Raw genomic sequence first — 21,154 nt, forward strand, 5'->3', positions numbered from 1 at the left:
GTGAGTGTCAGGAGTCAAATTCAGCTGTAAATAGCAGTGTGAGACAACAATTCACAGTGCAGTTGGAGACCAGGCAGCACCTGATGACTGGGTTGAACATCAAAGTATTTTGCATAAAATGGAAACAAAAACTCAGCAGAACACTATTAATCAATCACATCAAGAAAACCTTAGAGACGATAATTTGTTGGGATATGAAATGAAATTGTCACATTGGTTTCAGCATAGGTGAACCAGGTGGCAAACTTCATTTCATTAGCAGGATACTGGGAAAGTGCAGTCAGTCTAAAAAGAAGACTGTTTACAAAACTATCACACATCCTGACTTGGAATATTTCTCAAGTGTGTAGGAACCATGCCTAATATGGCTAAAAGGGGATATACCTAAAAGGGTTGATACAAATTAGGGTAGCATGAGTGGTCAAGGTTTTAGGAGAGTATCACAGAAATGCTCAAAAATTTGAATTGGCAAATACTTGAAATTACATACAAACTATGGTAGGTAAGCATACTTACAAAGTTTCAAGAACCAGTATTAACTATAGTACTTTGGAATATACCACAGCCTCGTATGTATCACTTCCATAGGACCATAAATACAAGGTCAGGCTAATTACAGTGAACATAGAAGCATTTCAATTGCTACTCTTCCTGCACTCCTTACACGAATGGAATGAGAAGAAACCATGATGTTGGGTTCAATGGAAAGTGCCCTATTCCATCCACTTCACAGGGGTTTGGAGAGCACAGGTGCCTCATAATCAATCTGCAGAATCTCATTGATGAGATGAGAAGAAAATAATAAAATGGCAGTAACAGTGAAAATGTAATTGTGACTGCTAAGTCATGCACAAACCTTCTGCACAGCAGAAAAGAAAAGAAGAAAACCCACAATGACAGATTCTATATGCCACATTTCTTTCATATGTCAATGATATAGTGATCTTAAGGCATATTTTTGAAGCTGGAATTTGAATTGCACAAATGGAGTCGAAAATTGATGAGAGTTGTAAGATATTCAATGAGAACCATGTAATTTATATTTAAGGAAAACAGTTACTCCTCTCAGAATTTAAAACTAGCCAAGGTCTATTTACCAAGTGCAGTACAAAAATTTCCACTCACATAAACATTTAAACTTGGTTTGTTCCCTATTTAATACCCAAAGAAACAAACAAGTTCTAAAAGACTGAAATTCAGAATTAAGTTTAAAATTAATTTGTTTACTTTTCAATGGTAACCATTTTATGACAGTGCCTACATTTCAATATTTTTCATTCATGGATGTTATATACATAGTTTCTGTTTACCAGCTATCAAATTTAAGAATCTTTTTGCTCTTACATTCCTTTCCAACACCCATAATTATATATTTTATTATAGAAAGACATTTCATCTCTTAAGAAATGAAAACACAGATAATTGAACTATAAAATTAATATTAGGCATGCCAGCATAGCAAAGCTTATAATGCAGTATATTACAAATTTCATGTAAAATTAAACTAAATGACTAAGAATGATATTTGTGCATCAGAGATGAGACAGGAGCAGATGCAACCAAAATTTGCTCTTATGAACAAAATGAACTTGAAACAGTATTGTTAACTGTAGCATAATTTATTTTCAATTTCATGACCACCACTTTCATACATCCTTTCACAACTTGCTAAGCTTAACATGTACATAACAGTAGATACTTACATAAATAAGATTTTCATTATATCTTATGTGCAGATTCCTTAATATAGTGTGCTCATGTAAATCAACAAGTGTGATCATATCTTCTACACCTCGTACAGATGTTTCATGCATAGTCTTGATGATTTGGTCATTTGATACGACCATTTGCTGAAACACACAAATCAGCTTAATATTAGTTCACAACATACTAAATGAAAAATCCAGACATCCTGCACAGAACAATTTTGCATATGAACAGTGAAATTTAATTATTGAAACATAATACTTACAAAATAAATTTTATCTACAGTCAATGTATTCATCCGAAAAACATTCTATAGCTACAAACAATATGAAAATCAATGTATTTGTGTAAGACAGATGTCACATAAATCCCACAAATGACTAGTGAACTCCTATTTAGTTAACATTTCAAAAAATACTACAATAGTAAAAAAATATTTGTAAACAACATAAGAATTTTATATCATGTCTTTTTAAAGTTACAGAAGACATCAATCACAGCAAGAACTAATTTTTGCAAGAGTAGGGAAGACTGGATTAATAGAAGAGACAGACTAGTCCCAACAAAGTGGAGCATATTTTATCATGGGATCATTTAGTCAGCATGAGAGAAGTGGAGAGATGCTCAACAAACTCTAGTGACAGAATTTACAAGGCAGGCTTTGTACATCATGGAAAGGTTTACTATTAAAATTCTGGAAGGTTACATTCTGGAAAGACTTGAGCAACATATAACTTCCTCCTATACATATATCACAAAATACAACATTGCTGAAGTCTGAGAAATTAGAGCTAGTATGGAGACTTACTGACAATCCTTCTTGCCATGCAATATTTTCAAATGGAAAAGGAAAGGGGAGATCAGATAATGAACTGAACTGAATTGAATTGAACTGAAATGAACGAAATTGAATTGATTTATTTGCCTGTAAACAACTGTTGTGTTTTGTAAGCATTGTCAATGGACACATAATTATACAGACATGAACATATAAAAACATTATTACATAATATTGCTTACCTTGATCTCATCACATAATTAGTTTTGTTACAACACAGATTATGTAGAGTACAGATTAGATTGTATCCCATAAATTACTGTTTTTTTCCAATCATATTCATGATAAAAGATCATCTTTTTTTCATTATGTATATAAATTCATTGGTGTTATAGAATGATTTGTCTTTCAACCATGTCCCAACCACTATTTTTAATTTATTTTCATGTGTTATTGTTGTGTCAGATGGTACATCATTGAAAAATATTTTGCCAGCATTTATAGAATTATTTTGAACTTTAGTTAAACAAATCCAAGTGATATTCAGCAAGTCCCTGTCTAGTTTCATATGAGTGTACATCATACATGTGGACATTCTGTTTGGCATCAGTAAATACTTTGAGTATGCATAGACTGGGAACTGTAAGGATTCTGTGCTCAATAAAGTACTGTCACAGCAAGATGTTAAACTGCTTAAACCAAAAATACATCTAATGACTTTCTTCTGTCAGAGGAAAACCTCTGTTCTCTCTCTCTCTCTCTCTCTCTCTCTCTCTCTCTCTCTCTGGCAGAGTTTCCCCAAAAAAGTATTCCATAATGCAAATGTGTATGAAAAAAGGCACAGTATTCCTTAAGCGCAAACTCATTGCTCACATAGTCCTTCAGTATCCTAAGGAGGTATAGAACTCTTGTCAACTTACTGCAGGCATTTTCCTGTGTGGATATTCCACCATAATTCACTATCAAAATATATACCTAGCGATTTTACGTAATGCTTAAGTTCATTTTGTCTGTTTTTAATATCTCTAAAAGAATAAAGGATGTATTCAGTTTTATTTTTATTTAATGTCAACCCATTTTCATGGAACCACTGAGCAGCCTTTCATATCACAGAGCTGTTCTTTTGTTTGACAACACTCACATCATTACATGAGGTGACAAAAGTTCAGCCATCAATATACATCAAGGATTTATAAGGTAATTGTTGAGCAGGTCATTCACATGGACAATAAATAACAAAGGTCCTTGTGGGACTCCAAATTTTATCTCGAGAAGGTCAGATTTTTTATTTACAACAACTTTTTGGTTTCTGTTTGTCAAATATGATTTCAGCAGTGCGAGCTCTATTTTAGTTATTCCATGTATTTCAAGTTTCTTAATTAAATTCAATGTAAGAGGGATTTACTAGAGAGGTATACGTGTGCTCCCTATTTTCAAAACCATGTAGTACTGATATTACAACTTCTTGAACTGTCTTAGTTGTTGACAGTCAACTTCAGAATGAGTATTGGGCCTTGTTAAGTAGGGTGTAACACTCAAAAAATCATTTAATTCGCCTTTCATTACAGTTTCAATTATTTTTGATATTATTGGTACCATTGCTATAGGTCTGTAATCTTGGGGCGAATTTATGTCCACTTTTTTTGTATATAGTTAAGACAATTGTCAGTTTTGGGCAGTCCAGAAATGTTCCCTATTTATAAGATTATACATTGGAATGCATCCAGTATCTTTTATTTCCTTTAGGAAAAACTGGAGAAACCATATATGTCTTCAGTTCTGGAGTTGCTCAGTGATCTGACTGCACCCAGGACTGAGAAATGTAGTTATCATTGACTTTTTTCTTTGCAGAAATGATATCTTTTCTGTAAAGCTTTTTAAATTTGGTGTATAAATGTCTATACTTGTTATTAGTGCAAGAATTGTCATAATAAATTTTTAACAGAATTCTTAAATTATTCAAGTAAGGTGTATACCAGTCAGTTACATTTGTCTTCTGTTTTTTTCCTTGCATTTAATCCATTGTGTTGCTGATGACACAACCATTATGATTAACAAAACACCCAACTGCCATCTAGAGAACACTGTATTCAAAGAAGCTCTAGATTTGTTCACTTCAAATGGTTTGTCACTCAATGTTAATAGGACCCAATTCATTCAGTTTCAAACAGCAAATAAAAAACAGGAACATATTGAAATAAAATATGGTGACAAAGAAATATTGAGAGTTGAGTCTTCCAAATTCCGGGGATTACACATAAACAACAATCTAAACTGGTCAGTTCACATCAACGACCTATGTAAAAGACTGAATACAGTACCATTTGCCATTCGCACAATTTCACCTCTTTCTGACTTGAAAACAATTAAGGCTGCATACCTAGAATATTTCCAGTCACGTATGACATATGCCATCATATTTTGGGGTAAACAGTCATGAGCGAACAAAGTCTTTACTGCACAGAAAAGAGTAATCAGAATTATGGCTAGAGTGCACCCAGATGCTCTCCAAACAGCTTAGGATCCTCACCATGCCATCTCATTTCATTTTTCACTAATGTGCTTTGTGAACAATAACCATACAATATACAAAACAAACAGTGAATATCATGATCATGATACAAGATGTAAATATGATCTTCACAAAGATATAAAAAATTTCCCACTAATCCAAACCCTGGTAATCCGAATGTTCGATTAATCCAAACATGAAAAATGTTAATTTGAGTATGAAAAACTGTGCAATAAACTGCTGTACTTACACACTATTTTAATTTACACAGTACAGTAAACATTTATTAGAAAAATTGGCAAGAAAACATTATGTTTAAACAATGCATAACAATGAAAGAAAAGCTGTCAAACTTACTAAAATACAGTGAACATTTTATCTCACTTTTTAGATGACAAAAACTCAGTCATTGTTTCTTGGCATAATGAAGACAGTCTGTTATATGATGCATAGTTGCATCATCGTCTCATAAACATCAAATCAGCAGGTGTAGGAGTGGGCTGTTGCTCCAAATAATGTAGTGTGAGGTCAAGGTCTTCTGCTGCGTCACTGTGTGACACCAGCTCTCCTTTGTCGCTTTCAGGCTGATTGTCACTTCTGCCACAATAGTTCACTTCTTCCTGGTCTTGAGTCACAGCAGCAACTAAATCAGCATCAGTAAGGTTCTCCACACATACCCCATCCACTGCCATCCACTCATCTATGTCTCCTTCACTAGCTTCTTTACATCCAGGGATTGTCTGTATCATTTGTAGTAGATTTTCCTATTCATTTTCAACTAGGTTGTCCTGAAATTCAAGATATGTCCACAGTCTGCTCCGCAATTTTCTCAAATTATTTTCTGAAATATTTTGGCATGCCTCAGCGGCCCAATAAACAACATCTTTAACATTGGTCTTTTTTATTTTGTTCACTAAAGGAATGCTATCGTCTTGGCTCAGCATTCTTAAACATTGTTTTCTGTAAATCAGTTTTAATGTTTGCAGTATGCCCTGGTAGAAGTGGTGTAACATTTGTCAGCAAAAACTTCGCTACAATTTATCCATCACATAATTCCTCAATGCTGGGGTGAGATGGCGCGTTATCAGTCAAAAGGATTGCACAGGGAGATAAATTATTTTCCTTATAAAACCGTAGAACAGAGGGAACAAACTGGCCGCGAAACCATTCTTTGAATAGATTACCATCCATCTACGCTTTTTCTGGTTGCGATAATATATGGGCAGGGACTTCATGTTGCAGTTTTTAAAAGCTCTGGGTCTAGCAAATTTGCTGATAAGCATTAAAGGCAGCTTGTGATCACTAGCAGCATTGCTGCATGCTAATAAAGTCACATGATCTTTGCACATTTAAAAACTAGGGGCATGGTCTTCTGCTTTTGATGCCAGGCTTTTTGTTGGCAATGCCCTAAAATTCAGGCCAGTCTTGTCAGCATAATAAATTTGTTGGGGAGAATACTTTCTCTCTTTTATCATTTTTTCAAACTCACCCAAGTATTCCTTTGCTGCATCACAGTCTGAAGAAAGCTTCTCTCCAGTAATCATTAGCTGACAGATTCCATGGTGTTTTTTGAATCTGTCCAACCAACCCGTAGTCACACTAAAACACTCATCACCATTCATTAACATGTTCAGGTAAACAGCCTTCTGCTGAACCAGTGCTTCACTCAAAGGAGTTCCCCTTTCTCTTTCCAGTGTAAACCAAAGGAAAAGAGCTTCATCCACTTTATCGTACTGGGACTGTTTCAAAGTCTGCAGAATTTCGAGTGTTTTTCCCAAAGAAGTTGCACAGGACTGTTCAAGCTTCACTCGGTTCTTCTTCCAGTCACAAATGGTTGCTTTACCAACACCCAGTTCCATTGCCAGTTTAGATACATTCTCACCATTGTCTATCCACTTCAAAGCATTCAGTTTTTCTTTGAGAGTTACATTGTATGTTTCCGTTTACTCATGACGAAAATACGTACACCACTACACCTGAACAAATGCAATACAACTGATACACGCATGCCAGTAATTGATAACTAACACCACCAAGCGCTTTGTGAGCCAACTGGCAGTGCACTGACCTCAGACACTACAAAGGTCTCAACAATGCACAACAACAAGGGCAGGGGGTGAGAATGAGTCATTGTTCCCACACTTGTTCCCATTTGTTACCATGGTGTACCTACTTATCTGCTTGGTATGCTTCATTCTAGAAACTCATCACTGTAATTCCGGCTAATCCATACAAATCAGTAATCTGAACAAGGTTCGGTCCCAATTAGTTCGGATTAATGGGACTCTACTGTACTTTGGTACCAGAAGTACTCTCTGACACACTCCTTGAGGTGTCTGGTGGAGTAATGATGCTGATGCAGATGAGGTACAGCTCTGTGCAAAGATAGAGTGACACATTGCCTGTCATGTTAAGCAGTGTCATGTCTGCATACACTCCACTCTCACATGATGAATGTTTTATTAACAGTCTAGGTTTTTAAAGCTAAGATTTTTCCAAATTGAGCTACTTGATTTAGTTTGTTGGTACTGAACTGCCTGTGAAAAAAAGAAGAAAGACAGGGTCTGACTCATTTGTATTCATATTTTTGGTGTTGAAAATACTTCTCCTGATGTTAGCCCAAGATTGAAAGATTTTGTTTCAGGAGCACGATATTCATGTTTTTCCAAGAGCTTCAGAAATGTTAAGAAAATGTGTAAAATTTTCCCGGATGGTAAAGCTAGCTTTTACTTGCCGAGAAGTGGGTTATTGCTTTACATTATCCATGTGAATAACATAATTTGGGAACGAACTTCATAAAAGGATGAGAGATCATAAATAACAATGTCAGCAGCCACTGTATAATCTATTTTGTTGTTATTAAACAAACATTATTTCATTAATTCTAAATAACTGACCATAAACAACTTAACAGTGGAAATTTGCTTCACAAAATCAGTTTGGTTTCCAACGTATATCTGCTAGCCACTCCAGTCATTGTCTATATCCCTTGCACTTCTTGATCCCCTTCTCAGTACCTATCATTGGTTTGAGTTCATCATCCATTCTCTCTCTCTCTCTCTCTCTCTCTCTCTCTCTCTATCTATCTATCTATCTCGTGGTTCTTTGTGTCCTGAGTCACTTCTTCTACACTACTTGCTCTCTCTCTCTCTCTCTCTCTCTCCAGTTCCTGTTTAAGTGATTTCCATTCCAGCTACACTACTCTTAATATGCCCTTTCCTTATATCTTGGTTGCAAACTGTTTTCTCTGTTGCTCCTAATTTCTGTGCTGTCTATTTTGTCTTCCTGCAACAATTCATTGGCGATTTCCTTCTTATATTGTTTTAAAACACCTTCTCTGACTTCTTGCCCTGGGTGACTTCTTCCATTTAATTTGCATTTAGCATCATTCCTTTCAATGTTGTCCTTCACTCAGCCAGATGAAGGAACCTCTGGTTCTCAAAGCTTGTATACTTTGTGACTGTCTGTGTATAAAAATCTCTGCTACAACATAACTGATTAATTCATGGAGATCTGTTCCATCTATGCAACTATTGTTTATTGCCGTATGTGTTTTGCTTTTTGTATCTTCATTGGCCTTAATGCAAGTTTCTTTTTATACATATAATAAACATATTATGTGGTAGATACAATATGTTACTATGTTACATTGTAACTACCACATAATAAATTTATTACATGTATAAAAAGAAACATATGTTACCCACCACAAATGTAATATAATAACATTTTGTAACCACCACATAATACATTTATTACATGTCTAAAAAGGAACATGTATTAAAGGCCACTGAAAACGCTTCACAAATAAATGAAGTTAAATGCATATGGCAATAAACGAACTGCCTTTCATTTAGTTGCATAGATGGAACATACCTCTATGAATTTTGAAGCAATGGAGGAATGATGGAAAACAGAAAAAAATTATGATAAATGATTAAACCAATATTTTTATCAAAAGCAAAATTCACTTGAGAAACTATAAAATTGAGACACACAACTTCTGGCCAGTTATTACCTTCAAAAGGCCAAATTCTTATTACTGTCAATAGACATACATAAAAGTACAAGAAAATATTCTAGCTTACAGAACTGTTATTTCTTTCCTTGAAGGAGGAAGAGGTATAGGTTGGGGAATGTTAAAAAGGAAATGTTAAAATGATAGTGACTGACATCTTGTGAGAACAAGAAGAGCTGTGAAATGGATTCTAGGAGCAGTAGTTGAATGTGAAGTTGAAACCAGTAGTAAACTATCACGATCAAACCAGAAAAGCAACTTAATGCTTCAACACTGAACAAGCAGTTAACTACAACCAACCTTGTAAAGTATATAAAGATACTAATAGGTCATAGTGAGTGAACACTCAAACATGAACATAAAATGGATGAAAGTTCTTGGCAAATTTGCCACATCAAATATGAACTTCAGAACTTTTTATCCAAAGATTCTGTCACAAAATACTTTGTAGCCATCAACATAAAACAACCGAATCCTTAAGTATTTGCTACAGGACAGTTTGTCAGCATGTTGAACTTACACTACAACATCATAAATGATATTGGATCACAATAAATCATTGTCAGTCAGTGACAGTGCTGAGTTCAACAACAGGTACATAACAAAAACTGCTTAATTATGAAGCAACTAACCACTCAGTACAACAACAGTCAACACACAATGTGGCACAATGCATCCCATGGTATATCTGGTGCTGAGGTAGTTTGAAGAACTCAGACAAACTTCTGTCATCTGGAGTGGTCCTCAAACTCACAAGATTTCAATATCATTGAACCCCTGTAGTGCTTTATTAGGCATGGTCTTATTCAGAGACGGTGTATATGCCCTCACCTTCCATCGACATTTAAACTGATGTGCACATCCAGTAATAAGAAAAACTATAGTTTAATGTGGACACTGAACCATAGTGCAATCTGACATTCTTCATATTTCCAAATCATTGTCAGACATGTAAGAAGCAATAAATAACAGGAAAACATCCTAGAAATACATGAAGATCATACCCCAAATCTTTAGATTAGGTGTTTGTGCCACCAAGACACATATAGTCACTCAGTATCTCCCCCAACCTTCAAACCAATACTGATGTCAATAAGATGCACAATGTGTTTAATTGCATCAAAATTATTACCGGCATGTATCATGAGCCTGGTAGGGAAAATTGTTACTGTACGTAATTTCTGAGGAGACTATACATCACATCAAACAGACACTCATACTTTAGTTAGCAAACAGAGTAAATGTATGTAATTTTAATATAGTAATTTCAACATCAGTTTCACTCAAAAGCAGAATATTGTAGAAAATTATGAACGCAACCCCTCAAACAGTTGTAATAATGGAAGATAAAAATGGCAATGGAAAACCTAGAATGAAAGATAAATATGTGTATGAGGACCACTGTTCACTGAATAAAAATGGCATCATGCAGTGAACAGAAACATTGAAAAAGGTGTTCTTTTATAAAAAGTCCTTTGCCAGACAGATAATAAATGAAGAGCACAAATACAGTCAGCCTCTCAGCTAGCACTGCAGCCCAATTTATAGAGTATCAGGGAGTTGATGGTGCACCAGAGTACAGGGAGAGAGTGGCCTTGTATGTGTGAAGTATATGGGCTTCTTAGGGTTCTCCTGAACAACTTTTCCTAAGGGTCAACAACTAATCAGTCTTTTCTATGGATCAACATCTCATCTGTTCAGAGTTTAGCAGTCAGCCTCATATACAATAACAAGGGGAATAGGTCCCACCCTGGTAGTGCAATATTATGTTCATTATGTCAAAAATGGATTTATTTTTCAACTTGGTTACATTTTAAACCAATGCACTTCATCTTTTCTCCAGTTAGTAGATTCCACTATAAGAGCCAAAGAAAATGAAAGGGAGGCCATAGCTGGGAAGGGAGTATTACGAGTCTATCCCCCTTATTACTCAAAAACTACGTTGAGAAAGCAGTAAAGGAAATAAGAAAGAAAATTTGAAAAGGGAGTTAAAGTTCAGGAAGAAGAAATAAAAACTTACAGCTTGTCTCTGTTGGAGAAAGACAAGAAATTACTTGGAAGCTCATTTAAATGGAATGGATATTGTCTTGAAAAGATATAACAGTACAAATCTCAACAAAAGCAAAACAAAGTTAAAGGAGTTTAATCATATTAAATCAGGCGATACTGCAGAAATTAAATTAAAGACATATACATTAAAAGTAGACAAATTTTGTTATTTTGGCAGCAAAGACTGATGGTTTCCGAAGCACAGAGGATATACAATGCAGACCGGTAACAGTGAGAGACATGCTTTCTAAAAAGGGAAATATTTTAACATTAATATAGATTTAAGTGTTAGAAAGATCTTTCTGCAACTATTTTTCTTGAGTACAGCCTTTGTAATGTTTGCTGGGTTCAATCACTATAGTGATTTTTGGAGTCAATGACTACATTGATTACACTCCTTCTCCTGTTTGGTGAACTATGTTGATCCCCAAACATCTATTTATTATTATTGTGAATGAAGTTTCTTCCACTATTAATTTACAAGGTCAGTTTGTTGGAACTCGAACATTATTTATTCACATACATCAACTTTCCCACATACAAACACTTACAAACAAACATCTGTTGTTAATAAAATGTGCCAAAATGTAATTCAGTAAAATTGTGAAACAGAGTGGTGCTTAAGTTGTCCGTTTCACACTGAAGACTGAAGTGTACTGCCCTTTTGTTTGCTAAGCCTATTGCACAGCACTTCTGGTGTCAACAATAATGTTACATTCATAATCTGCAAGGGTACTGTACCCTTATACCCAGAACAGAGGTAAAACATGGGTAATAAACAGTGCAAGCAAGAAAATAATAGAATTTTTTGAAATGTGTTGCTACAGAAGAATGTTGACTATCATATGGACAGATAGGACAACTACTGAAGAGGGACTGAGGTGAACAGGGAAAAAAAAAAGAAATTTTTGGCACAACTTGATAAAAGAAAGGATCTTTCAACAGGATGTGTCCTGGAGCTACAGGTGAGTATTGTAGAGGGAGACTAAGGCTTGACTACAGTAAGTATGTTTAAACTGAACTGAAGAGTATGTAGACTGCAATAGTTATCCAGAGATTCAGATACTTGCAAAGGATAGACTGTCATTGGGAGTTGCACCAAACCAGTCTTTAGACAGAATACACAACAACAACAACAACAACAACAGATTTCATCTTTTGTAAGGTCTGCAAAATGACTTTACCTATGGATGCCAATATCTCTTCACCAGATCACAATGTTTACTTTGGATATGGGAGTAGACACAATTAAAACACAATATTTTAGATACAAGAAACAGTAGACAAAGTATGCCATACTACAGAAAAAAATACCAGGAATTTATGCAAACCGAAAAACTATTTTTAAACATATTTGCTCTAATAAACAGCATCAGAAACACAGTTAAACAATTAGTCTGTAAATTATCTTCTTCTGTATTTCCAGCACCGTGCATAGTAGTCCCTTCTTCCCTCCTCTGGAAGTTGGTTTCCAAATCAAGACGATGTATTTAGCACCATTCCCAGTTTTAAATTTACCTTTGTTCTGTGAATTTGCTCAAGTATTACTTCATCATACACCAGCATCCAGTGATGAGATGTTCCTTCAATTTTCTTTTGAAGGTGTTTGGTTCCTTCATGTTCTTTATGTCAAGTGGCAGTCTGTTACAAAATAAGCTTCATGTTTCCCATGTCAGAAATTTGTCCATCTCTATTCCCAGAAAACTATTAAAGTCCACTTCTTCTGTGTCTGCATCCTCAATGCTTGGAACAAAATCCTCTGAGCTGACAGTTATGTTTGAAATTTTTTACATGTTTTTTTGTCCTATTGATCAATATGTTATTTTCTCTAAAACATCTTTCTGCCATGTGCATGTTCTGTTTTTCTATACCAGTAAAGTTGTGCTGTCAGCATACCGAATCACCTTCCCATTACTGCAGTGGATATATCGTTTATGTACAAGATGAAGAGCAGTGGTACTAGCACTGAACCCTAAGCTACTTCATATTTCATCTCTAATAAATCAAAGTGGACATTTTTCTCAGTATTTCCAAATTTATGTTTTATTTTAGAACATTGCTACCTGCTGTCTACATATGTTTTTCTTTTTATAATATCCACAGCTTTCCGACTTATGCCAATCAATGCAATTTCTCTGGAAAAATTCTATATCAGACACAATTAAAAGCTTTAGGAAGATCTAAGTATAAACCAGATACTTTCCTCTGATCATCCAGGGCATCGATAATGTTTGTCAGATACTTCACCACAGCAGTCTTTATGTACCTCCCCTTTCTGAACCCATGGTGTGCTTTGTTTAAGATGTTTTGTTTCTAAAGAAAGTTTTTCTATATAGCTGGTTTGTTACGTCAGTGGTAAAGTGCCAGACCACAAATCCAAATGTATTGGGTTTGATCCCTAGTCAACCCTAGCTCTTTCACTTTTGGCAATGTTTTTTGATGTGAAAAATGATATGATGCACAGTGACTCAGATACCATATTAAACTATACCAGCCACACACTTTTACTGTGATCGATGGCAATTGGCTGACTTCAAGCCACTCTGGAATGTTTGTGGTCGCTTCCAACATTAGCTACATAACAGTATTGTATACTGTAACAATAAGCAGCATCAGGAATATAGTGTTCATCATGTGCACTGTTGTGCTTAGTGATTGTTAATGTTATTTACAAAAGTGAGTGAAGGGGTTGTACCTGTTCCTTGTAGAGTCTTGTCATCAACTTTCATGTCACTTCTACAACACATTAACCTGTTGCACATTCATTCCTTTTACAAGTTGCAAACTGACTACTCTGGGAAAAGGAGGCAGAGCTTATCTCAGCAGTCAATGTGCTATGAGCTGATCCCACGCTTCCACTCTCAGCATACTCCACTCAGGGGCCAAGTAAAGGTATATGCTCTGTAGGTCCCCCTGTAACTGGCTATATAAGTCAGTTCAGAGACCAGAGACAGGTGACTACGTACCACTTTCAAAAGGACCATGCCTAGTAAAGCTTAGATTGATGACTGTTTTACTTTACTTATTATAAAGTTTATTTTTCTGTCTGTTCACAGTATTTCATAGATGGAATAGTTGTGATAGTTCTGGGTCAATAATTTTCTGGATCTACTTTATACTCTCCTTTAAATACTGTTACTGTCCTGCTCCTTCTAAAGCATTTTGGCAATACTCCTCCTTTCATTGCTAAATTTATCAATAATGTCAGAGACTTTGCAAGATATTTAAGACAGTGTTTAAGAATTTCTGCCAATATGCCACCCATCGAAACTGTTGTATTTTTATTTTTTAGTGGTTCAAGTATTTTCCTTTTTCAATTTATTTATTGAAAGAATGAATTTTTTTGGTTTTATATAGTCTCCCAACCATGCTCTTTGGGCCTTTCTATGCACCTAGTGCTTCCTGAGCTGCTGCTTCAATACTTTCTTCAATTTCTCCCAAGCCGGATCTACATAATCCTCTGCACTAATGATTTGCTCTCTCACTTTCTCTGCTAGTCATTTCCGATATAATATTTTGTAGATTCATTCCATAATGACTGTGTATTATATTTTTCTTCTTTTAAGGTTGGTTCTTTAGCAATCTTGTTCCTTCCTATATGCAATCTGATTTTTGCCATCAATAGGCTGTGATCACTCCTTATGTTGGCAGTTTGAAGTCCTAACGTCTAGCACTGACCAAGGATTTATATTGCTCTTTATGGTCGTAGAAGGTGTTATTTATTCCCAGTTCATTGCCTGAACATAAGCTAATCGTAATTTCACCATTATCATTTACAAAATTTTCATTAAATCGCTGTTTAAATTCAGAGATGGCACTATTTTCAGCTCGAGCATTAAAATCTCCCATTATGACAGCAAGTTCATTTCAAGATATCAGATTGATAACATCTTGTAACTGCTCACAGGAGGCCTCTCTTTTCATTCTACCGGGTGATCAAAAAGTCAGTATAAATTTGAAAACTTAATAAACCATGGAATTATGTAGATAGTGAGGTAAAAATTGACACACTTGCTTGGAATGACATGGGGTTTTATTAGAACCACCACATATGACTAACCGCGTGAAAGATCTCTTGCGCGCGTCGTTTGGTGATGATCGTGTGCTCAGCTGCCACTTTTGTCATGCTTGGCCTCCCAGGTCCCCAGACCTCAATCCATGCGATTATTGGCTTTGGGGTTACCTGAAGTCGCAAGTGTTTCATGATCGACCGACATCTCTAGGGATGCTGAAAGACAACGTCCGACGCCAATACCTCAGCATAACTCCGGACATGCTTTACAGTGCTGTTCACAACATTATTCCTCGACTACAGCTATTGTTGAGGAATGATGGTGGACATATTGAGCATTTCCTGTAAAGAACATCATCTTTGCTTTGTCTTACTTTGTTATGCTAACTATTGCTATTCTGATCAGATAAAGCACCATCTGTCAGACATTTTTTGAACTTCTGTATTTTTTTGGTTCGAATAAAACCCCATATCATTCCAAGCATGTGGGTCAATTTGTACCCCTCTATCTACATTATTCCGTGATTTATTCAGTTTTCAAATTTATACTGACTTTTTGATCATCCGGTAAATTTACAATCCTCTAGGCTGTACAGGGAAATAATGTTCAATTGGTGATGAGCCACTTTCAGTTTTAGTAAAGCTATTCTCTCAGAGATGAGTTCATTTCTTCCTTTTTTTAATTTCCCTGGTGATCCATTTCTAATTTGATTTATCACTAATAGTTCTGCATACTTTAGGACAATCTATATTTATGTGGTGCCTTAATATATCACAGAAAGATTCTCAGCTCTTTTCTACACTGTCTGAATTTAAACATAATCAATTTTAGAAAAATTTCTATCCTACTTAAATTATCATGTTTAGTTTGTCTAAATTCATTCACTATGTTGTCCTCACTTTAATACAGTTTCACAGTTCAATTGTTTGTCCAAAATGGTCAGTAACAACAGTATTTACATCCTGAAGTGTTTGTCTGTCTGTAGACACATTTGACAAAACGTGATCTGTTAAAGTGCTTGGTGTCTCTGGAAATTTTGCTGGATTTTGTACATGAATTGTACATCTCCACAATATCATGAAAACTTCTTGTATAACCACTGTCTGTCTTTATATCTATATTTTACTCATGCTATTACTACAAAAGCATATTTCTCTGTGACTAAATGCAGTAGCAGCATTCCAGGGAAATGCTTTCAGTGGTTGAGCTTGCTGATCTATATATTCCAACTACAAGGTTGCCACCTTCCACCCTCCCCCCTTCCTGAACTTCATTTGTCAGGAAGTGTCACTGACAGTAAGTCTTTTCTGAAAGAATTTGTATTGGGTGTAGCCATACATGGAAGTGAAATATGGACAATAAATAGTTTAGACAAGAAGAGAATAGAACCTTTTGAAATGTGGTACTACAGAAGAATGCTGAAGGTTAGATGGGTAGATCACATCACTAATGAGGAGGTACTGAACAGAATTGAGGAGAAGAGGAATTTGTGGCATAACTTGACTAGAAGAAGTGATCGGTTGGTAGGACATGTTCTGAGGCATCAAAGGATCACCAGTTTAGTACTGGAGGGCTGTGTGGGGAGTAAAACTCGTAGAGGGAGACCAAGAGATGATTACACTAATCAGATTCAAAGGATGTAGGTTGCAGTAGTTACTTGGAGATGAAGAAGCTTGTACACAATAGAGTAGCATGGAGAGCTGCATCAAACCAGTCTCTGAAACCAGTCTCTGGACTGAAGACCACAACAACAACAAGACTGTAGTCTTACTTTTAGTGTTATCACTATGTTTCATAATACTTCCAGGAATCTGCAATACCAGAATCCAGATTCTCAACAAATAGTTCCATTTAGCTTTGATTTCTTGAGATTTCCTATCACCGGTAGTAAAGATTTGAGAAAATCTAATTAGTCTGCTAATAACACACAATGCTTACACTAAATGGTTTATTTATTTATTTATTTATTTATTTTGTTTCTAGATTGTGCATATTGTATATGTGGATAAATATTTTGGAGGAAATGTTTGTCTTATTGGAGAAATGTTTAATTATACCCGTGACCATCAGCCATGCGTCATCTATGTAGATGAGATTGACACTTTGATAACTGTCTAACATTTATGAAATACTACATACAGTACTACACACACCTCCAATCCTGCCAACACACCTGCATAGTCTTTTTCCCTTCCCCCTTCCCCCTTCCCTCTTTCCACAAGACAGCCTCACAATGCTGCACCTGACAGCCCTTTCCTGACCCTACCAGTTCTTACATGCTCCCATAGGCAGCATTTGCATCTTACCCCACCATGCCTCTTCCGTATCCCCACTATCGACCCCAGCTATATTGCAGAGTTGCAGTCATACCTTAGCACACAAAGACATACAGCAGTGGCCATGTGTGTCTGAGCTGTATTTGTATGAATGTGTATGACTTTTCTGATGAAGAATTTAGTCCAAAAGCTGAATATTTCCAACATTCTTTTTCCTTGTGCCTGTCTGTAGCTCAATGCCTCCTCTGTGGGGTGAATAGCAATTTATCCTTTCCATATTGTTATTTATGAAATACTGATAGATATATCTGTCACATACATTGAGTAGTCAACAGGCACACACACACGAGCATGCACTTGGACATGTGCACACACACATACAGTTTTACTTTCTTAGGAAGTTTTAAAAAATGCACACTCCAATGCACCATAAAATATTCATTCATGAAAAAACTTTCAATAGTAATGAAGCAGCACAGTGTGTAACCACATTACGCAGTACCCTCTGATCGAGCATGCTCACCAAGAAAAGAGTTATTCATGGGTGGGAATGAGGTAATCGTGGGAAGAAGATTGTGAGAGGAGGAGAACTGGGTAAAAATGAATAGGCTCTTCTCGTCAGACATTAGAAACTCAACTGGCAACCAACTTTCCAGTGTGTACTCAGTTTCTCCCATCTTCTTTCAATTTATATTTAGATGTTGCAGTGTTGCTGTATCCTCTGTTTTCATTGGGTTCACATTTTACTTCTTCTGGTGCTTCACACCAGTGTTTTACTCTCTTTTCCTGTCTGTATGTCTTTACTTTTTCACATTCCTCTCATTTTTCATCTTAGCAGCAATATTCTAATCTTTGATACTGCAGTACTTGTGTTACTCTAATTATGATACAAAGTCCCTTTGGACATGCATGCATGCATTCATGCATAAGATAAATGGGAAATCTGGGTTCGAGTCCTGGTCTGGCACAAATTTTCATTGTCATCATTCTGTTCTACAGCTGATGGTAGTCCTTATTTGCAATTCCAGATTCATTTGATATTCTAATCAGTTTTCTAACTTCACTGTAATTGCATTAATTAATTGTAGGAATAATACCACCACGCCTTGGTCTGACCCAGATTCAGCATTAACTTGCAATGTACCTTGGACTGCTGTTCTAGGTGATGTAAGCATGTTTTTATCTTACAACACCTACCTATTCACAGTTCTTCTTCACTTCAGAATTAGTTCCCATTTTATAAAACTTCAAGAGTTTCCATACTGTTTTTTTTTATTTTATTGTGCTGTGTCATGTCATGTTAAGCATAGCTTTATTTCCCATATTTAGAGCACAACATCCAATGCTCAAGACTTTCAGGTTTTTAATTACTTTGTTGTGTTGTGTTGTGTAAACACAGCTATATGTTCTAAGTGTAGTGCCCGATACCAAAAGCTTCTTCTTCTTCTTTTTCTGGTTCCTATCCATTCTGAATGTTGGCAACCATCTTGACAGTGCTTTCCATGTCACTTGCAGCTCTAAATAGCTCTATAGATACCTAATGCTACATAAGACAAACGAGGCACCCTATGTATGTTCATGTTCTGTGGATCTCATCATGGAGGTGGTCCTTCAGAAATGAGTAAAGGTACACATCAACACAGAGAAACAGCTGTTAGAAACTAATTATGTACACTATTTTAATAATTAACAGTCTTTAAATGTTACTGAAGGGACAATGGTGAAGTAAAAAACCATCTCAACATGAGAGCTGTTTGTTACAGTCAGGAAATCTGTGCAGTATGTTAACTAATGATGACACAACAGCAATGCCCAAACCACAAAATTAATTGAGTTGGGTGCTTAATGACATGAAACATGTACTACCTGGTGCTTATAATTTTTGTGTTTTGTGTGTGTGTGTGTGTGTGTGTGTGTGTGTGTGTGTGTGTGTGTGTGTGTGTGTGTGTGTGTGTGTGATGAAAATTAAGGTAATTATTAAAGTTAGACTTGCACAACAGATTCTCACTGAATAAAAGTTTGTTAGTTAGAGTTTAATGTTTCAGGGCACTAAAAGGAAAGGTTAGCATCAGGCAAGTGATGATGCTGTAGCAATGCTAAAGTGGATGTCGTTCCACTGGCATGTAGCATGTACCTTCATAGGTCACCTGTTAACAATTTCAGTTTTTTCCATCAACTGCACATCCACCCCAACATAGGTCAGCTTTAGGGTGAAAAATTTTTATAACGATGTGAATGATAAAGTTGTGATCTCCATGACCTATGACAGACAACATTCAACTGTCATATCTATTATATCCTACATCACTGAAATATCCTGAATCTCATACTCTGGAATTTAGCTTATAATTAGCTTCAGTTCATTAGGCAGCATACATCTGTGCTTTGCAGAGTACAGATGTAGATGTAGACTTCACAAAAAAATTATGATGTGGAATGTGGAGAATGAATAAAAAAGATTGCTGATATATATAACATGCCCAATGAACAAAAAATTGCATGTGTAATTGGTTTTCTGCAGGTTTGTTAATTTTTATATACATAAAATAAACTTGCAGCAGAAACATTAGCTTCTGCTATTGTAAAACAAGCAGAAACATTATAGGAGGAAAATGTAAGTTGTTCCTTACACTTACTGAAAAGCTCTGCCATATTCATTATGTATGTATCAACATATTTCCTCTTGTAGATAAAAACTTGAGGAGGTAAATTATTTACATTGTTCCAATACTATACATTTGCTTCAGACTATCTGCCTTTCTACTGACAGGTCATGGTGGAGCGATGAATATTATGATTACCATTGTACAGCCTTCAACACATAGAACATGAAGAAACATGACACTAATTACTTTATGTAGAGAAAGAAAGACTGTGTTTAGCATCCTGTTGACGGCAAGGTTATTAGATGGAGCACATGCTCAGATTGGATAAGGAAATTGTCAGAAAGAAGTTAACTATAAAGTGACAGGTTTTTCTTTGTTAGATGCAGAATCTTTACTGCCAATGAATTTCTGGTACTTTCTGTGAGGTGCCACAAACTAATTGTTACAAATTTCTCACCAAAAGTGGCCTGACTTTTATTTATTTATTCATATTTGTTACTATTCTGAAATTTTCTAAATCACCTGCTATAACAGTTGTGTTTTGTAACTACTTTACTTGAAACAAAACACTTACCTTTCCACTATCATCTTGAACCTTAACCTTGTTTCCTTCTGTTGATAGTACTTTAACACCAATGGGAACGTCAAATTCTCCTTTCCCCTCAGGTCTAATCCATAAATGACTAGTCTGAAAAATTATCAACATATATTAGTTTACACAAAATCCAGATAAGCATTACTCAAAATTTTATTGTGTATAAAAGAGAGATATTCCATATCTAGCATTCAAGATAATAGTGTTAACATATCCCTTCAGTACGAAACCAACTCTGCTCCTAATTCAATCTAGGCCTGTGGTAAAATTTACAGATAATTTACTAAATAACATAGCTTTATATGAACATTAGTGATATAGCTTACCGATACAGTAAAATTTGCCATGATGTAAAGTTTTCACAATAAACTTAAAATCAACATTAATGATACATTATAAATGATGTACTACATGTCATCCACAAGGAAATATCCTGACGCAAGTGATAACAGTGTAAGCATCTGATATTTTGTCTGTTAAATACATCTTATCTTCCCTAATGATAAAGTGAGATAACTTTATCTCCTGTCTATACTGCTCAACCACTGTCAAAGGTATGTGACATGGGATAGGCATCACAAATGTTTTTGATATGGTATG

General features: G+C 35.6%; 1 protein-coding gene across 1 annotated transcript in view; it reads right to left on the reverse strand.

Annotated features, from left to right (window-relative positions):
• Nucleotides 1–20,665, reverse strand: part of LOC126484845 (myosin-VIIa-like) — a 406,864-nt gene extending 386,199 nt beyond the window's left edge. Inside the window, exons 1-2 of the mRNA XM_050108441.1 lie at nucleotides 20,534–20,665; nucleotides 1,704–1,850 (exon numbers count right to left, since the gene is read on the reverse strand). Of these exons, the coding sequence (XP_049964398.1) occupies nucleotides 1,704–1,850; nucleotides 20,534–20,665 (279 nt within the window). The remainder of the gene's footprint in view (nucleotides 1–1,703; nucleotides 1,851–20,533) is intronic.
• Nucleotides 20,666–21,154: the final 489 nt, after the last annotated feature.

The sequence above is a fragment of the Schistocerca serialis genome, chromosome 6, assembly GCF_023864345.2.
Source record: "Schistocerca serialis cubense isolate TAMUIC-IGC-003099 chromosome 6, iqSchSeri2.2, whole genome shotgun sequence".
NCBI lineage: Eukaryota > Metazoa > Arthropoda > Insecta > Orthoptera > Acrididae > Schistocerca > Schistocerca serialis.